This window comes from Guillardia theta (assembly GCF_000315625.1).
Source record: "Guillardia theta CCMP2712 unplaced genomic scaffold GUITHscaffold_80, whole genome shotgun sequence".
Lineage (NCBI taxonomy): Eukaryota > Cryptophyceae > Pyrenomonadales > Geminigeraceae > Guillardia > Guillardia theta.
Genome location: NW_005434594.1, coordinates 121,883 through 139,769, shown reverse-complemented (window position 1 = coordinate 139,769; position 17,887 = coordinate 121,883). Strand labels below are relative to the sequence as shown.

The 17,887-nt window shown below is 54.2% G+C and overlaps 5 protein-coding genes across 5 annotated transcripts; 2 read left to right on the top strand and 3 right to left on the bottom strand.

Moving 5' to 3' along the window:
* Positions 1-389: 389 nt before the first annotated feature.
* Positions 390-1,006, top strand: GUITHDRAFT_114982 (hypothetical protein; the record flags this gene model as incomplete). Its single annotated transcript, XM_005825799.1, has 2 exons — positions 390-580; positions 652-1,006. 2 exons carry the CDS (start codon positions 390-392, stop codon positions 1,004-1,006), a joined length of 546 nt encoding a protein of 181 aa, XP_005825856.1.
* A 679-nt stretch (positions 1,007-1,685) lies between these two features.
* GUITHDRAFT_114981 (hypothetical protein) lies at positions 1,686-4,671 on the bottom strand (the record flags this gene model as incomplete). The annotated part of the gene is made up of 13 exons (XM_005825798.1): positions 1,686-1,770; positions 2,250-2,348; positions 2,409-2,491; positions 2,533-2,589; positions 2,647-2,727; positions 2,806-2,878; positions 2,937-3,185; positions 3,385-3,842; positions 3,892-3,984; positions 4,038-4,131; positions 4,189-4,238; positions 4,286-4,347; positions 4,416-4,671. 13 exons carry the CDS (start codon positions 4,669-4,671, stop codon positions 1,686-1,688), a joined length of 1,740 nt encoding a protein of 579 aa, XP_005825855.1.
* A 4,570-nt stretch (positions 4,672-9,241) lies between these two features.
* GUITHDRAFT_154573 (hypothetical protein) lies at positions 9,242-10,173 on the top strand (the record flags this gene model as incomplete). Its single annotated transcript, XM_005825797.1, has 1 exon — positions 9,242-10,173. One exon carries the CDS (start codon positions 9,245-9,247, stop codon positions 9,965-9,967), a length of 723 nt encoding a protein of 240 aa, XP_005825854.1. The 3' UTR covers positions 9,968-10,173.
* A 42-nt stretch (positions 10,174-10,215) lies between these two features.
* On the bottom strand, positions 10,216-11,463 carry GUITHDRAFT_76786 (hypothetical protein; the record flags this gene model as incomplete). Its single annotated transcript, XM_005825796.1, has 5 exons — positions 10,216-10,303; positions 10,362-10,428; positions 10,508-10,564; positions 10,612-10,773; positions 10,824-11,463. 5 exons carry the CDS (start codon positions 11,461-11,463, stop codon positions 10,216-10,218), a joined length of 1,014 nt encoding a protein of 337 aa, XP_005825853.1.
* A 3,799-nt stretch (positions 11,464-15,262) lies between these two features.
* GUITHDRAFT_154572 (hypothetical protein) lies at positions 15,263-16,066 on the bottom strand (the record flags this gene model as incomplete). The annotated part of the gene is made up of 2 exons (XM_005825795.1): positions 15,585-16,066; positions 15,263-15,525 (listed from the first exon to the last, which is right to left on the bottom strand). Coding segments are annotated over exons 1-2 (346 nt in total), but the record flags the coding sequence as incomplete, so codon positions are not given.
* Positions 16,067-17,887: the final 1,821 nt, after the last annotated feature.

The window sequence follows — 17,887 nt, the reverse complement described above, 5'->3', positions numbered from 1 at the left end:
CCCCCCCTTCGCTCTCCCCCTTTCCCTTCCACTCCTCCTACTCCTCCTACTCTTCCTCCTTCTTCTCCTCTACCATCTCCTCCTCCCTCTTCCTCTTCCTCGCCTCCTCCTCCTCCTCCCTCTTCCCCTTCTGCGTTTTCTACTCCTGCTCCTACTCCTCCCTCTCCTGCTCTTTCTCCTTCCTCCAATACCTCATACGAGGAAATCGCCGCATTGCAAGCTTCGATCTTCGCCCTCAGCTCGTCATCGCTGGCTGTTGGCCCCTCCTGCCTTTGTTGCTGATGCTGCGCCGATTCTTCTTGCTGCTGCTGCTGCTGCTGCTGCTGCTGCTGCTGCTGCTGCTGCTGCTGCTGCTGCTGCTGCTGCTGCTGCGCCCCTTGCTCTAGCACATGCCCTCGTCTTGGCGCATGCGAGCTGGTAGCAGTTGGAGGAGTGATCTTGCGTGTCCTGCATCATCAAAACACCTCAGAGTCATCGGGACGACAAAGGATCGTCTGGTTCACCTCAAGTTTTCTTCCTCCTCCTCCCGCACGTCTCCCCTCCTCAAACCCACCGTCTCTTCCTCCCTCGTGGAGTCAGGGTGCGGGGGACGAGGAGGAAGCGTCTGGTTTGCTGGTATTTTGTCTCGCAGGTATGACAAGATGCGATCAGTTCCTCCCTGCTGATAGATGAGGAGCAACAGGTGCAGCAAGAGTCGGGGGAGCCGGAGCAGGAGAAGGAGAAGGAGAAGCAAGAGAAGGAGAAGCAGCAGCAGCAGCAGCAGCAGCAGCAGCAGCAGCAGCAGCAGCAGCAGCAGCAGCAGCAGCAGCAGCAGCAGCAGCAGCAGCAGCAGCAGCAGCAGCAGCAGCAGCAGCAGCAGCAGCAGCAGCAGCAGCAGCAGCAGCAGCAGCAGCAGCAGCAGCAGCAGCAGCAGCAGCAGCAGCAGCAGCAGCAGCAGCAGCAGCAGCAGCAGAAGCAGAAGCAGCAGCAGCAGCAGCAGCAGCAGCAGCAGCAGGAACCTGGATAATTGCTGTCCGGATGTACTTGAGGGGGTTGCCGTCTACTATGAGAGCGCGGAGAGGCAGGAGTCCTGAAGGTCGCAAGTGAGTGGGGAGAAGATTTCATGAGCAAGAGGAGAGAGCAGCTGAGAAAGGACGACGGGGATGAGAGGAAGGAGAGAACGTGTCGAGAGGCGAGATTTTGCAGCAGGGTATGATGAAGATCAAGAAAGGAACGAGGAGGAGGAGGAGGAGGAGGAGGAGGAGGAGGAGGGGATACGGGAAACAGGGGGGTGGGTTTGGGGGAGGAACAGGTCTGTGTTTGCGTTACCTATCAGAGGATCCATGCTTGTGAGAGAGTTGTTCTCGACGTTGAGCGATGAGAGGCGGGACATGTAGATCAAAGTTGTCGGCAGAGACTGCGAATCTGTCATGAAGAACAAACTTGCAGGTCGACACAGAAGTGTGAGGAGGAAAACGATGATGAGGACCGGAGATAAGAATGGAGAAGATCGACGATGTTGATGATAAGAAGAGAGGAATAATTTTGATACTTGTTGAGAACCAACAAAGATCAGACAATGTTGGGGGAGGATAGTCAATGGTAAGAGAAGTACAGCGAGAAGACCAGGCAAATAGAAGCAGGGAGCAGGGAACATGCAGGAGAGAGGAGGTGACGGAGGGATCGAATGCAAACGATGGTCTGGCTCAACCAACCTCGATCTGATTGTTGCTCATGTCAAGGTTGACGAGGGATGTGGCGAAGTGAAGGTCCTCAGGGACGGCAGTCAGCCTTCATGTTGCTGTTAGGAGGTGAAGGAGAGGAGGAGGGTCTGCCTGTTGAAGGAGATGAACATGGTATGAAGCTTTCTGAAAGATGCGAAAACTCCTGACGGGATGCAAGAAATTCCTGCGGGCAAGATGAGGGAGAGGAACGGGGACAGGGACAGGGGCAGGAGGAGGAGGAGCAGCAGCAGCAGCAGCAGGAGGAGGAGGAGGAGCAGAAGCAGGAGGAGGAGGAGAAGGAGGAGCAGGAGAAGGAGCAGGAGCAGGAGCAGGAGGAGCAGGAGCAGGAAGAGAATAGTATCAAGTAGAAAGTGTCAACAACTTAGATGAAAGCGCATGAGTGAGGTGAAGAGGAGGATCAGAGGCAAGGTCTCACTGTTTTGACTCAAATCAAGAATTTCGATGGAGTTGAGGTTTGCAAGACAACAAGGAAATTCCATCAGTCCGTTCCTCTGCCGATCAACCGACGTCAGTCAAAGGTCTTACCGACACAGAAATTTGACCTGCAGATTTATGCTAGTCAAATTGGGCAAGTTGGACAAGACGTGGTAAGAAGCTTGTTCTGTTCTGCTCAACTGATTGTTTCTGCACCATCAAGAACGACACGAGTCAGTCAAACCCAGCAAGAGCGCAAGCGAGCATTACGCGAGATTGATGGTATGAAGGTTAGTCCATGAAAGGCATCGTTCACTCAGACTCTCGAGATTGTTGTCAGAGAAATCCAGCGACTGCAACATGTCAGTCGTAGCATCGTCAAGCAACAGTCGACCTTGAGAGAATCGCTGAGGTTGAAACAATCGTAAGGAAAATCTTGCAATTGCAAACCCTGAGAACAACAAAAAATGTCAAACATGAAGAACAGCGCGAACAGCGACAGCTCCACCTTGAGACACAACAGGCCATTTCCCACCGAGCTCCTGATTGTCATAGCAACATCTCTAGTCAAGCCAGATGTAGGAACATCCTGTACACATGTTGTCAAGGCCGTCTTATGAAAGCAGTTGAGAGGGCAAGCAGGACGATCATTACAGCTGCAACGAACCTCTTCAGGATTCTGCTGTATCCGACTTCTAAGGTACTCCAAGATCTCACGAGCTGTCCCAGTGATGATTGTTCTGCAAGTAGGAACTCAGGAGTTAGAGTTGCTGGCTAGCAATGGTTTCAAACTTGAACCCTCCGCTCTCATCACACCTCCTCATCGTCTTGAGAGGATTCCCGTCCAGCAAGATGCTGGTGAGAGTTGTCATCAGCCCGAGCTCGGGCGGGACCATCTTGATCTCATTGTTTCGCACGTCGAGCATTTTCAGCTTCATGTCAATGTCAGAGGGCGCACCGAGGTTGTCGACCAACATGCTAACCTTCAGTCCTGTTAGATCAGATGCTTCGAGATTGGAGATTGCGTTATCTCGTATGTCTAAGACGCTGCCACAGACAATGTGAGCTGATCTATGTCACAGAAATGACAATTTCCTTATCATCATTGCCATCACAAGTCAACATCCATGGTTCACAATAACAAGTTATGTGCGCTTGCCCTTCAAGTCTTCGACAAACACCCCGTCTTCCATACAACATTCGCATTCATACCAAACAAAGAGGCCGCTAACACAAAGGCACCCACCTCAACGACTTCAGACGGTCCCCCAGATTTGGCGGGAAAGTTTGAATCTTGTTGAACCCAAGGAGCAGCTCCGACATTCTGGGGGCATGCGGCAGGCTTGTAGCCGACGTGAGACAGTTTTCCCTTACGTCCAGTCGCGTGAGATTGGACAGATTGCGCAGACCGTCCGGGAGGCTTTGCAGCAGGTTATGACTGGCCTCCAAGGACGTTAATGACAGCAAGTTTCCGACTGTCCCAGGGATTGCTTCGATTCTGTTTGAGGACATGTTCAAGAAGGTGAGAGATGTGAGGTGCCCAAGAGAAGACGGGAGCTGCTGCAGCTGATTGTTTGAGCAAGTGAAGGTGTCGAGGTTGTGCAACAAGCCAATCTCCTCTGGGAGGGTGTGAATGGCGTTGTGGTCAACTTGTAGAGAAGAAAGGCAGGAGAGATGGCCGACGAATCCTGGCAATGTTGCAAACTTGTTCGATTCAAGTGTCATTCACAGTGAAAGAAGCAACTCAGCTAACCTGGTTGTGTTGGATGTTGAGTTTCGATAGCTCAGGACAACTGGTCAGCGATGGAGGGAGGGTTTGGAGCTTGTTGTTGGCAACGTGAAGCGTCTTATTTCGAACACACCTCGTCAGTTGCACAACCAAAACTGTCAGCATGCTACCTGCAGCAAGCTGAAGCTTGCAAACAAGTCATCAGGGAGGTTCGAAAGAGCATTCAAGCTCAAATCCAGCTTCTTGAGTTCCGACACCTCCCACCTGCGATGACGTCATGCGATGCCCGGCTGACGAGACACTTTGCGAGCAGGGAGTTACCAGTTCTCGTCTCCTATGGGAGCAGACCAAGACAACAGCAGCTCGGGGACCTGATCCTGTGTCAGAACAGACTAGCACTCCCACAAGCAACCCTCACAGAATCGAGATTCCTGTCTGCTAGGTTTAGGTTCCCGTTGGAATGAGCCGAACGGAACACGCCTGGTGTTTAATGGTAGATGAGAGTGAGCACGGAACATGTACATAAGAGCAAAACTGCGATATGTTACCAGTAAGTCCTCCCGAATCTTTCTTCTTGGCTTCTTGTGCCGCTGCCCACCGCTCAAGCTCCCGTCGCCCAACTGGCATCTTTCCCGTTCTGCCATTGCGATCACTCATCGTACGTGCATGTTCTCCCCCGAGACTGCATTCCTCGCTAGCGTCTCTCTGCCTCCTCTTCTTCCTCTCTTCCGATCTCTGTCGACCTCTCCATTGCATCTCAAGGCTGCCTGCGGCATACTTTCGCTCGCTAGTTTGAAACCACATTTGAAGCTTCGAAACCTAACTTGGAGGCATTTCAGCGGCGCACTGGCAGGCCCGGCGGGCCGGCGCCGGCCCGCGAGCCGCGCCCGCGCGAGCGCGGCGCCGGCAGTGCTACCGTCAGTGGGATGCACTGTCACACTTCAGCCTGCCGCGTATGAAACTCACTGAGTCAGTGACTTTTGAAAGCTTCAAGTCCGATACGGTCACTGTCAGCCTCCTACGCCGCAAACACTGGCTGCCAGTCAGCCGGCGTCAACGGATCATCAAGTTACATTGTAATCTTTATATGATACAGCAATCATAAAGAGCCAACCCTCTCTTCAACCCACAATTGCATTTCCCGACTCCTCCGTCCGATCCCGACGCATAGCGAGTGTTGTATCCGTTCCGGGGTCAAGGATATACCTACGGATACTCTCTTTTCAACCGGACGCGTCATCAGCGTTGGATCTCCGGAAGTTCCTTCCCCTTGCGTGTGAACCAAGCGTGGTGTTTGAGCGTAGTCTGTCTCCAGTGGTATTCGAACGTAGTCTACCCCAAGCAAAGGTAGAGACGTTCATCTTCTGATTCTTTGCCTTTTCTGGTCCTGACTTTGCTCGTAGTGTCGTTGATGTCTGTGTTTGGTATACAGCAGCTCGATCTACTAGCGTTGTGTGACCCCCCCGACACAGTCATGCGTCTCAAGCGCTAGTGGCATATGCTTGAGCACGTCGCTGACCCCATGCATGTCTATGCTACCTCTCCTACCGAGCCTGAGCTCACGCTCAATGCCATGACTGATTCGTGAACTCCCTTGCAGCTTTGCACTTGAAAATAAGGGCCAAACAAGCTCCGCTTTCATCCTCGAGTCAGACTGGAGTGGCCATTTCATTGCCAGATGTACACTAGTAGCTCGGAGTCTTGCCAACATTTTGAGCTGTGAAGATTTTGAACGTCCAAGGAGTCCACTGCGACAATCAACACGCGACATCCAAGCAGGTCATCACCATCCAGGAAGAAGACCGTAGTGAAGTAGCATCAAGTAGATGCTTGGTACCTTGTGTTGGACGAAGAGCTACTTGCTATTGTTGTATTCGTATTGTACAAGCTGACTGCCTCGTCCTCGCCCATCACAGCACCTGCGGCCTCCCCCGCGCGTCTTTGATTCTCCGGTGCTCCAGGATCATCGAGATGCTGGCGCGCAGGGCCGCGATCTGCTTGGCGCGGCTGATAGGAGCGTACCCGGTCGAGTGAGCTCTCGCTGTGAGGGCGGGTGCGAGGCGATCTGTCGGGGGGAGTGATGAGGACGAGGGAGGAGAGCAGGAGGGGGCATGGCGTCGAGGAGCACGTAGGAAGTGCTGGGAGGGGGGAGGGGGGAGGGGGGACGGGGAAGGGCATGGGGCAGCGGTCATGGACACGGCGATCTGCTGTAGCAACAAAGTTTGGGACACTTCCCGTACTTCTAGGGGCAACGGGCGGATCTTCATTTTACAGCTAGCGTGTGATATAGAATTGTCTGGAAGGTTACAAGGTCAGCGACATGACATGGGAGTAACCCGGGGAATCGAAGCTCCTCCAGTTGGCTCTGACCTCTTGAGGCGACACGATGACCACAAGTGACTGTGATTGTACTTTACAACAGCCCCACGTCAGCCTTTCCCCCGTTGTCACGTGGGATAATCAGCCTACACGGTTCCAAGTTGAACCCTTGAAGATACGACCGTATGACATTCGGCTCTGACCTCTTCATGATGACCATCGCGTATCTGCCTCCAACGCAGTCTAGAACCTTCCATGTCACGTGGTAAAGTCTTCAAATGCCTTCACGGTCCCATACTCCTTCCGTACTCATCTCCATGACCGCTGCCCCATGCCCTTCCCCTCCCCCGTCCCCCCTCCCCCCTCCCAGCACTTCCTACGTGCTCCTCGACGCCATGCCCCCTCCTGCTCTCCTCCCTCGTCCTCATCACTCCCCCCGACAGATCGCCTCGCACCCGCCCTCACAGCGAGAGCTCACTCGACCGGATACGCTCCTATCAGCCGCGCCAAGCAGATCGCGGCCCTGCGCGCCAGCATCTCGATGATCCTGGAGCACCGGAGAATCAAAGACGCGCGGGGGAGGCCGCAGGTGCTGTGATGGGCGAGGACAGGGAGACCAGTCAGCAGGTAGAGGGTAGTGACAGGTAGTGTACATATGGATGGGGAGGATCAAGTAGTTTTGATTGTACTATACAAATAAATCAAGAATCCACAAAAGACAGGGGTGTGAACATGCCTCAACCAGGTTATGCAGGGAACAAAATTTCAAGGGTGTTCTTGAATGCTTTATATCTCTATTCCGTCGAGAAAAATCATCGTCTGTCATCTGTTGCTGCTGCACGTTAGGGTGCACATACGTTCTCGTCTGACCCCAACTGCAGTGATCATAGGTTGCAGGTATCAAAAGTGCTGAGACTTGTGAATGAAATCAAGCTCGACAAAAGTTTCAGGATGGAATTTCGTGAAAGCGATTGCGAGCAAAATCGCGGAAGGGATAGATTGCTCGTTCACAGCAGTACTCACATCGCACATAATCTTGTTATAATTGATAGGTAGAGATGTTGTCAGTCGCAGGAAAGACGATGTCTGTAAAGTTGATAGTTGAGAATTTTGAGAGATGGCCAGTTCATAACATGAATAGAGATGTCAGTCAGAAACAAAACATCATTACGCTATCGGATAGTGACACTCTGCTTGACAAGTATCCTTAGCGAGATGTTCTCGGCTGATATTGAGCCACTCCTTCTCTGCCTGTTGCTGACGACGCTTTGCTCTACATTCTTGCATCAGCATCACGGAGATCTTGATCGAGCGCCCTCATCTTTCATGCGCAGGACGATGAGGCACTGACACTGATAGCGCAGTAAGAGAGCAAGTACGCCAGCCAAAGCGCTTTTTTTTTTTTTTTTTTTGAATACCTCCGTTCAACACTAGGTGCCCGCAAGAGTGTATGAGGGACAAGGAGAAGGGACTGTCGGACTCTTCTTACCTCGCCAGCACCTCAGGTGTCATGCAGGCAGTACGGTTGAAGCAAGACTCAACTGAGTAGATATATGAACTTGGCACTGTGACTGACTGGGCTGGGCTGATCATGAGTTACTGCCAGTGAGTCTTGGCAGTGGACCGAGCAGATCAGACTCTTAGTTACTGGCAGCCTGGCAGCCTGACTCTGAGACTCGCCGGCCCAGGCCGACCGCCCGGCCCCGCTGCCGCAGTGCAATTGCGGCACCGTTCAGTGTGGCCCGGCGCAGTCACAGACTCAGACGCCGGACTCGACCGTCGGTACGGTCAGCCTCACCCGGTGCTCTGCCCGCCTGCCATCCGATTCCGAGCATGGGCGGGCCGCGGTTGCCGCTGATGATTCCGATAGCCGCTAGTAATGATTCAGTGATCGGGCAGTGTGAAGCCCCGGGCCAGCGGCGGCCCGGGCTCGCCGGCACTCGCCGCCGACCGTCACACTGAGGCGTCACTGCGCCCGCGGCGCGGACCTGAGTGCAGTGCGGCCCGGCCAGCGGCCAGTCACGGTCATCGGGAGTCAGTCTGCTCAGTAGCTGAGCGGCCGACTGAGTGAGCGCGGCGCTCACAGAGTCCGAGTCAAGGCTTTTCAACCGATTAAAGATTCCGAGTCAAACTTGGCGGTTCAAGTTCAATGCGCCGCTTCCGGGGAGCGGCGGCCCGGCCGGCATTGCCGGGCCCCGCTGCGGCGGCACCGGGTCAGTAGTGTCACATCCGATCGTCCGGGTTGGGTGACCGGACGTTTTAGTACGTCACAAGCTGGCATGGGCTCATGTGGGGATGGGGATACGACATGACCTGGGTGGGGTCATGATACACAAACAAGGGTAGGGGTTATCAGGAGGGGTTTGTTTCTCATGATCGTAGTTGGTTCCGCGGGGGTGGATTGGCTCAAAGAAAGGGGTAAGTTCAGAGACCGACCTCAAAGGAAGGTGTGTAGGGGGGTGGGGGTAATAAAGGGTGGGGTCATCATAGTTGATTGCCGGCGAGGGTGGAGGGTGTAACATTCTCCTGAGGGGGTGGTCATGCTTTTAGTGTTGTGGCATTCTTCTAAGAGGGGTGGGTGGTACTAATATATTCTGGTGGTGATTTTATGTGTGAATCAACAAAATGGGTGGGTTGTTTGTGATGGGTGCGGTCTCTTAGGTGGTGGGGTTACTAGTAGTCCGGTACCGATGATTGAGTAGTCAGTAGGACGGGTAGTATGAAAGCGAATGGGGACCCTCGTCGGCAATAAGGAGGACCCCTCCTCCGGCTCTTACAGCAGTCCAAACCCGTAACATTTGCACTCTAGCGACGGTACAACGATTCTTGGTGTGGGGGAACTCTAATTTCACTAAATGTTGAATATTAATTAGTAAATTTCATTATTGTAGATTATTCAGAGTCCAAATGCTACAATATTAAACATAAAATAACCACCGGAATCAAAATTTTAGGTGTCCCCCCACCCCCACAAGGCTCAATTTTTGTGAGGGTAGGGTGTGCGATCCTGGTGGTAATAGAGGACCCCCACCCCCTTGCAACTCTCGCCGCTCTGACCATGCTCCGCACCGCCGCTGCCGCTGCTATGCTCGTCGCCTCTGCTGAGGCCTTCAGCACTCCCACCCTCTCCTCCCTCAGGATGGTTGAGCCCCAGGCGCAGGTTTCCCGCAAGGATCTCCTCAGCGGAGCTGCGACTGTTGGTGTGAGCATCGCTGTTGGTGCTCCCCTCGCCGCTGGTGCTGCTTCTTTCGATCCTAACACTGGCTTCCCAAAGAACGATGCTAACAGGGACAAGCTCTGCAACGGATCCGCTGACAAGGGATGCCAGCCCATGACTCAGGCTGCCTCCATCCTTGACAAGCAGAAGGCTGTCCTTGCAGGCAAGATCACTGTCGCCGCCAACAAGGTTCCAGTCCTCGTTGCTGCTATTGAGAAGATGAACAGCGGAAAGAAGCCCAAGTTCGATAAGGACTACGTTCTCCGCTACAGTGCTCTTTACCTTAGCCCTCTCAAGGATGCCATGGAGCAGTACGCCCTCCGCGATGTCAACGGCGCCAAGGCCGCTGGAGGCCTTGGCCTCCCCAAGTTCAACGAGAAGCTTGCCCCCGCTTCCGGCTCTGCTCTCTACTCTTATGTCGAATCTGTGAACAAGGGGATCGAGGCTGTGTCCTCTGCTGCCAAGGCTGGAAAGTCCGAGGAGGTCCTTGCCGCTGCCAAGGCTATCCAGGACGCTGCCAACGGATTTCTCACCGCCGCCAACCCACCTGTTGTCTTCAACTAAATAGAATCATGCAATCTTATCCATTATTTCCAATCGAAATGAAATAGAGCGTTTGTGACATGTATCAAGCAATGTGGCTGATGTTGATCTGTTGACGTAGCTCTAAGTTTAGTGACGCCTCATGTGATAAATGCTTTTGATCTAGTCTCTTCTTACAGTTCTCTGCAGTTGAATTGATATACATCATCACAGCCTGTTAGCATCTGTAATGGTGTAGTTGGTTGGCCCATGCATGATTCCTGCACAGCTCATGTCATCAGAAGATGAGGGAAACGCAGCTCACGTGTGAAGTAGCTCGTATGCGCTGGACTGCCACTAGGCCATGTCTTCAAAAACCTTTGCAAATAACGCTTTGTTAGGCTTCCTTTGAGGTATAAAGTCAACAGTTTTGCACCACTCAACAAATTCTTTGTGATGAAACTGAACAGGCAGGCAATCCACTCGCGCCTCGCCCTGCTTACCTAGAGCAGGAATCTAATCAAGATCCAATACTGAAGGATGGGAGAACAAGCTCAGCTTGTGTAATACCTTTTATCTTACAGCCGTAGATCGATCCTTTGGGAATATCCAGAGATTCGGAGATTCGAGTCAAAAGCCCTGAGATGTGTCAGCGAACTTCGATACTCGATCGACCATGAAAGCACCATAGGGTTGTCCCGAGAAATTTGCCATCCCAGCAGATCCGTTGTTGAAGATTGCCTTGAAGCTCTCCGGTCCCTCGTAGACGCGCTGCGCGAACGGCAAGCACGTGTGTGTGCAGGCGAACATGTCAGCATCGGCAGCTTGCATCCAGTCATGAGCATCACCTGGGTCAAAGTAGCAGTCAGCTCCAGCTAGAACAAGCTAGAGAGTGGACAGTGTTGGTTTGACCCACGTAAAGTTGTAGTCGGATGACTTTCACAGCCGTGTCTTCGGCGGAACGCCTCCGAAGAAGTCTCCAGGTTTTCCACTGCGAGGGACCAGCCCGAAAGGGAATGCGGATCGCCATGGAGGATCGCCACGCGAGCCCCCCCGATGCAGTAGTTGGCGAAAGGGCTCAGAGCTCTCAGCCAGGAGAGAACGTCAGCGTCCAGGTTACCCGCAACCTCTCCGAGCTTCTTGACAATGAGGTCTGAACGCGCGACGACATCTCTAGAGACATAGCTGGGATAATCGCAGCCACATCCTTCCGACCCCCTCTCTTCTGAGGAGATGGAGATTTCGATGTTGCCAGCAGTAGCCGAGTAAAACCGCATGATCCTCCTGTTGATCAGGTCGAGATCCTCCAAGTTCGCATTGAAGAAGTTGAAATCCCCATTGAACAGAACGTCAACGTCCCCCCTCTCCTCCTGCAGCATGTCCTCGATAGCATCCAGCGCTTGTGGGTTTCCATACATCCCCCCGACCACATAGAGTGTTTTTGCATGCTGTACGCGCGCTTGGGCTATCAGCTTTGGGCTAGAGCGGTGCGCAATACTGCATGAGGGCGCGATTGCGGAGAGGTGCCGTCGGGTCATGCCCCTCACTGCTGAGAGCGCTGATCGGTTCATCATCTCATACAAGGAAAAGGAAGAACAGAATCAGCTTTTGCCCGTTCTTCTCGTGTTTCTCTGCACGCTCGTTTCTCGTTTTGTCCCCGTTGCTTGCTTGGGGATCGTGCCGGGTGTTCTGTCCCTGCAAATTCCAAACTGTCTCTAGGATAGGGACTTACAAAGGTTCAGTTTGAACACCCCTTACACTTCCTTCTCCTCTCCCCTCCCCTTCGCTTGCTTTGTTCTGGCCTTGGCCCTGCCATGCTTCATATCCATGGCCTCAGAGCCACCGAGCCCCCCTCATCAACGATTTCGGGAGTCACACTGAGCCGGCCCGGGCCCGGACTTTGCCGGGCCCGGGGGGCCGGGCCAGCTGGCCCGCCCGGCGCGGCCACTGCCCGGGCAGCCGCAGTGACTCCGTAGTGACCTTCCGGGTCACCACTTTAGACCTTAGCGCGACCCGTGACACTAACTTGCCGACGATACAGAGCGAGTCGGTACTGATTTTTAACATAACTTTGAAAAAATTTTGAAACTTGCGGCATTTTCAGTCACCCGTGCGGGGCCCCGGTCGGACCCCGCGGGGCGGCCGCCGCCGACGGGACTCGGAAGATCGGACTGAGTACCTCGCCGAGTCGCGCGAATGATCCGATGATGACTTACCGTACAACAACTTCACAGTGATTTACTGAGCAGCTCCGACACTGAGAGTCCCGGCGACCGCGGCCGCTCGGACTCCGACGGCGATCGGCCGAGGCTCAGGCTGGCAGGCCGCACCGTGTGAGTGTGCCCGGGCCCGGACCCCAACTGAAGGACACTCCGAGGCTAGGCTGGCTCGGAGCCTCGGAGAGCGCCGCGCCAGGAGCCTTCAGCTGGCCGTTAAGGGCAGAGTCAGATCATATTGGGCGCGTTTGCCCTCTTGATCTTGTACAGTTTGTGCATCTGCCGCCAACATCAGCCATGGTCACGTCTCGCTGACCGTCTCACGTGAGAACAAGTCAACTCGGTTTCTCACCTTGAGCTTCAGCTGGTGCAGGGCGTTGTCATGGATCTGAATTTCGCCGATGATGGAGAGTCCTCCGGGGATGGAGAAGTGAACGGCAAGCGACACGTCCCTGTACCCATCCGACACCATCGACTCCGGCAGCGAGAACTTGTTCTTCACCCGGCAGACGCCCAGCCCCGTCACGCTCTCCTCCTCCACGAACCACCTAAGCACCTGCAGCACGTGGCTGGGGCCCGAGCACACGATGGAGACGCGGACGGGGTCGAGGATGTTGGCAGAGTACGGCCAGCGGCCTCGAGGATGAGGAGGCATATACTTTCTGAGCTTCTCCTGCATCCTGGTCTCCGACTTGACCGCAGCCGTGTGCAGCTCCACAGTCCCCACGCCCTCCTCGAAGGAGCAGTCGAAGGAGCCGACGACGGAGCTCTCAGAGCCATCGTGCGTGTCTCTCTTGGCAGCTTCGGGCGACACCTTGCTGCTGAGGATCTCGATGATCTTGGACCTGAAGTCATGGTTGAGGAGGGCAGCCCTGCGCGCGAGCTGCGCCACAAAGACGTTCTCCTGGGGCAGAGGGCAGAAGGAGAAGAGGGTGCTGTCCTTCTCGTGCTTGTCCTCAACAGCGTCGATGGCCGTGTGACGGATCGCTTGCACCTGCACGTCTCAGTCAGTCAGCAGCAGCAAGAGACGAGCATGCAAGACGAGGAGGTTGTGGAGGAGGACCAGCAGCACATGGAGGAGCAGGTCGGGTGTGGGGGAATGTGGGGAGGAGGGCAGGGGAGGAGTCACCGTCTCGTGGTCTTGTCGATCAGGACGGGAGTGACGGGGCTCAGGAGCAGACTTGGCGTAGATGGGATAGTCTCTGCCACTACAGTCAGACCTCCCTGGTAAGCAAGGCAAGAGCAGGCTAGACCCGTTCTCTCGGATCACATCGACTGAAGTACTGCTGGCGTGATGGGCGTTTGATTCCCAGCGCCAAGCGATGAGCTCCTCTCCCCTCCTCTCCTTGGCGATTTCCAGCAGCCTCGCGTCGCAGAGAGGAACGATCTGATTCATCAGCGTCTGAGACAGCGCCTTCACCTCATTGAACAGCGAGCACGAGTCCTCCTTCAGGACCCTCAGCTTGCATATTCTCTTCTGGAAATACTCGAAGCGAAGGTCCTGGTGGTACACGTTGATCGGAATGTGTCCGTTGATCTCTGAAGCGACGGTGAAGCTTACGTTCGAGCCCGTTCTCTTCCTCGCAACGGGCTGCGGGTTCATCATGAGACTGTAATCCTGGTCTGGCTGCAGCAGCGGCTGTATGACATCCTTGACCAGCCACTCCCGCAGTTTCTGGTAGGGCAACTTCTTCATCTCCTCTGGCATCGCAAAGTTGACGCTGAAGGTGTCGAGGCTCTCAAAGCTCTGCAGGCTGACGCAGAAAGCGTCGAAGTAGTGGCCGTCAAAGTCTTCCCACAGAGCCAACTTGGCTGCTGCCTCCATGTGCACCCGTTGGATGATCACCACCGAGTCCAGCTTGGCTGACCGAGGGAGTTTCTCCTGGCTCAGGTAGAACCCGTTGGATCTCGTGATACGCAGAGTCTCCCGCAGCTCGGCAATCTTCTTCGTCAGCCGCTTGTTCCCCGCGTCATCCCGCGACCTCAGCCACAAGGCGTAGACCAGCAGGCATGAGCAGATGCACAAGACACTCACACACGGCACGATGATGGCGACGTACAGATACGTCGACCCGCTGTAAACATAACATCACCGTCATCACCGACAGCTCCTCGAAAAGGCTGCAAGCAATCACCTCGTTACAGTGTCAGGTGGCGGGTCGAGGGAGATTCGTCCTCCAGGCCAATAGATGGAGTCAGCCGTGCCCTTGGTGTAGCCTGTCACAGCAGCCCGTCACTTGCGCGTCATCCCCTCCAGCTATCCCCCTCACCCGTAGTGTTCTCCCAGACTCCGATCTCCACGAAGCTCAAAGTCGTCTTGTTCCAGTCCAGGTTGCTCGCTGTCAGGGTCACTGGCTGAACGTTCTGGAGCACGGCATGCACTCCCTTGGCCGACCTGTCGCCCGTGCTCAAGTCAAAGTCTACATCTCCAGATGCCCCGTAGAAGTTCGCGAGCCGGATCTGAGTGTTGAGGTCCGACATGTCAGGCTTCATGTTTGCCAGCCCGATGGCGATGGCCCACACGGCGTCGTACCCTAACGCGTCGTACTGGGTGCATGGCTGCTTGTAAACCTTGGCAGACATGTTGACGGTCGGGTAGTAGTACGTCCGAGGGTCTACTTTCGAGTAGTAGTTGAAGCAGCTTGACGCCAGGTCTCCGTAGATCATGTCAAGAACAACACTCAACCAACCAGAGTAGAAGCGCCTCAGCTTGCCCAGGTCTCCTGCCATGCTCTGAATGTCGGCTTCAGGGTTGTTCTGATCTGCCGTGAGCCAAGCGTACCCATCCACTCCTGTGATGCCTTCTTCTGCTGCTGCTGTCAGAATGTTCTGCAGGTTCACCGACCCCAGCGCGATGTAGACGAAGATTCTAGCCCCTGACTCCTTGAGCGTCTTGACGGCAGCTCGCAGCGACACGGAGTCTTGATCTGTGAACTTCTGGTTTGCTATGATGCTGATGCCCTTGAGGCTGGTGTACCGAAAGAAGTCTGAGATGAAAGGGTTTCCGTAGGCGTTGTTCACGTACAGCACGCCGCAGGTCCGCCAGTTGAAGTGAACCATCAGGTTCACCATCGCCAAGGCGTTGATGGCAGCCGTCGGGCAGGTGCGAGAGAAGAGAGGAAACCTGATCTTGTCGCTCAGCGTGGTCGAAGTGGCTCCGAAGCTCAGCGTGGGAGTGTTGGCCAGCCCCGCCAGCACCGCGATCGTCTGCGACCCTTCGCTTCGCATCGGGCCGATAATGGCGGCTGTCTTCTCACTCGAAGCTGCTTCATACTTCTGCAGCACCATGCTCGACGTGCTTGCGTTGTTCACACTGCACGAGCTCAGCGTGTACCCGGAATACCCCTCCTCGCTCCGCCAGCGCAGCAGGTCCTGTACGGCACCCTAGCAGGAGAGGTCAGGCATCAAGACATGGGTCGCACTGCAAGGAGAGAGAGTCTCACAGGCGTTGTGAAGTGAGTGTCGGCAAACTTGTAGTGCAGCTTGAAGTTGGCAGGCAGCAAGCTCTTGGCGTTCTTGACGATTGCATCATTCCGCTCGTTCACATGGTGGACCGCCATGATCAAGGCCGTGGCTGCTCGCTGGAAGTTGGGGGGGACGAAGCCGCCCCATCCTGTAGGGACGACAGGAGACATCATGCCTATCACAAACGTTCCTTCTGCCGCGAGCCCAGTCCTCACCGTCAGCAACAAGCACAGGGATAGCATGGCGTTTGCTTGGATGCTCATATTGATAGGAACGGTTGCTGCCCGCGTTCAACCTTTCTTGAGGAGCCTTTGTTGTTGGTGCCAAGGATGTATCTTCCAGTCTCGGATGCTGCTGTCCAGTCCTAGCCATCGCTCATGTTTCTTCGCCTATCGCATCTCCTCCCATCGTTCTATTTTCATCAGCTGTATCATTTCGCATCCCCCGTTTTTCCATCCGCCCTCCTTACCGATTTCACTCCAGGGGTTTCGCAAACTTCTTTACCACCCCTCCCTTCCCCACGCACCACCCCACCCACATGAAAACGGCAGTGACTGCTTGTTGTAGGGTCGCCTCTAAAATTGGAAATCGATCCACTAAATGTTTAGTTAACCATATCTATTGGTAGTTTTTAAAAGTTCATTTTAAATCCTTGCAGAGAGCACCACAGCAGGCATGCAGCAAGGGACGGGGAGGGAGGATGTTGATGTATGGGACGAGGAATGGTCTGATGACGACGACGATGGACAGGAGTCTTTGCGTATGTTAAAGCGTCTCAAAGGGCAAAATTGGAAAGAGGATAATAAGAAGGAGAATGAAGAGGAGGAGGAGGAGGAGGAGGAAAGGAGGAGGAGGAGGAGGAGGAGGAGGAGGAAAATGATGATGATGATGATGATGATGATGATGATGAGGAGGAGGAGGAGGAGGAGGAGGATGATAGTGATAATGAGGAGGAGGAGGCGGGTAATGATGATGAGGAGGAGAAGGGTGAGGACCATAATATAGCAAGAAACTAGAACGAGGAATGCGGAGGTGAAAAAGGCATTTAAAAGTGGAGAGGGACATAAAAGTACAACAAGTGAAGGGATTGTACCGACGAATCTTGTGGATCAATCGAGAGGAGGTTTCATCATCGTGATGATGTTCTGACAGTTCAAACTTTCGACAACAAAGCTGATAAAGCGCGTGACAGCTCTAAAGGTGCAGCAAAGGGTTGTCAGCCGTGACAGAGAGACAGAGGATATCGGAGGAGGAGGAGGAGGGCATGAGACGGATGAGTTGAAAAGAAGACGATCAGCGAGGAGGAAGGAGGTAACAAGGCAGGAGAGGAAGAAACGAGGAGCGCAGAAGGGAGGTACATGAGGTGGAGAAAGCTTGGAGTAGCAGAGGACTATGAAGTACATACCCATTGCCGGCTTTGCGACGAGCTCCTTCGAACATGACGAGAAATGTCATCTTGGTGCCGATCTAGATAAGACGAGTCAATACATAACTCTACAAGTTCACAAGTACAAGCTGAAGGAAGTAAGTTGTGTTGAGCTTCGGCTCGAAGTGATGCTGGAGAGACACGTTCAGGCCAGCCTGAAAGAGCAAAGTCAGAAGAGAGGGAGGGAAGAAGCGAGAGGGAGGAGGAGGGGGACGTGGCGGAGAAGGCAGAGAGGGAGGGGAGAGGAAGTGAGAGTGATAGGGGGAGAGAAGGAGAGGAAGGAGGGAGCAAGTGAGAGGGCGAGGAGGAAAGTTGTGTATGCGCATGCTACCATGTGATGCCTTCTGCTCTCCCAGATCAGACTTGCAACTGTGGGCCAGTGCCTGCTCTTGTCATTTTGTGCCAGACAAGGACGACCAGCAAGGAGGCAGGAGAAGAGGAGCAGAGCAGAGCAGAGCAGAGCAGAGCAGAGCAGAGGAGGGTAGAGAAGACGGGAGGGGGGGGGGGGGTTTCACACCCCCTCGGTTTCTAGAAACCTTTACATGCCATAAATACCATGAATGTCAAAGGGACTGCCCATGCCACAAAACCAATCTTGACAGCAACGGGTGTGGTAAATGTGTTGAACTGGTTGTTACGTCTTGTCGGTTTGTGCAAGAAATGTTCCACCTGGTCAAATACGAAAGTTTTCTCAAGCTGATGCGTCCAAGGGCTGGTCAAACTTGGCAAACGCGCTCCCTGAGCTGGTTCCCACCTGACTGGAGCAGAAGGGGGGCGAAATTAATGTTCAAGGAACAGATTTTCAGCTTTAAAAACCCCGAACGTGGACTGAGAAAGGGAAATATGGGGCAAAAC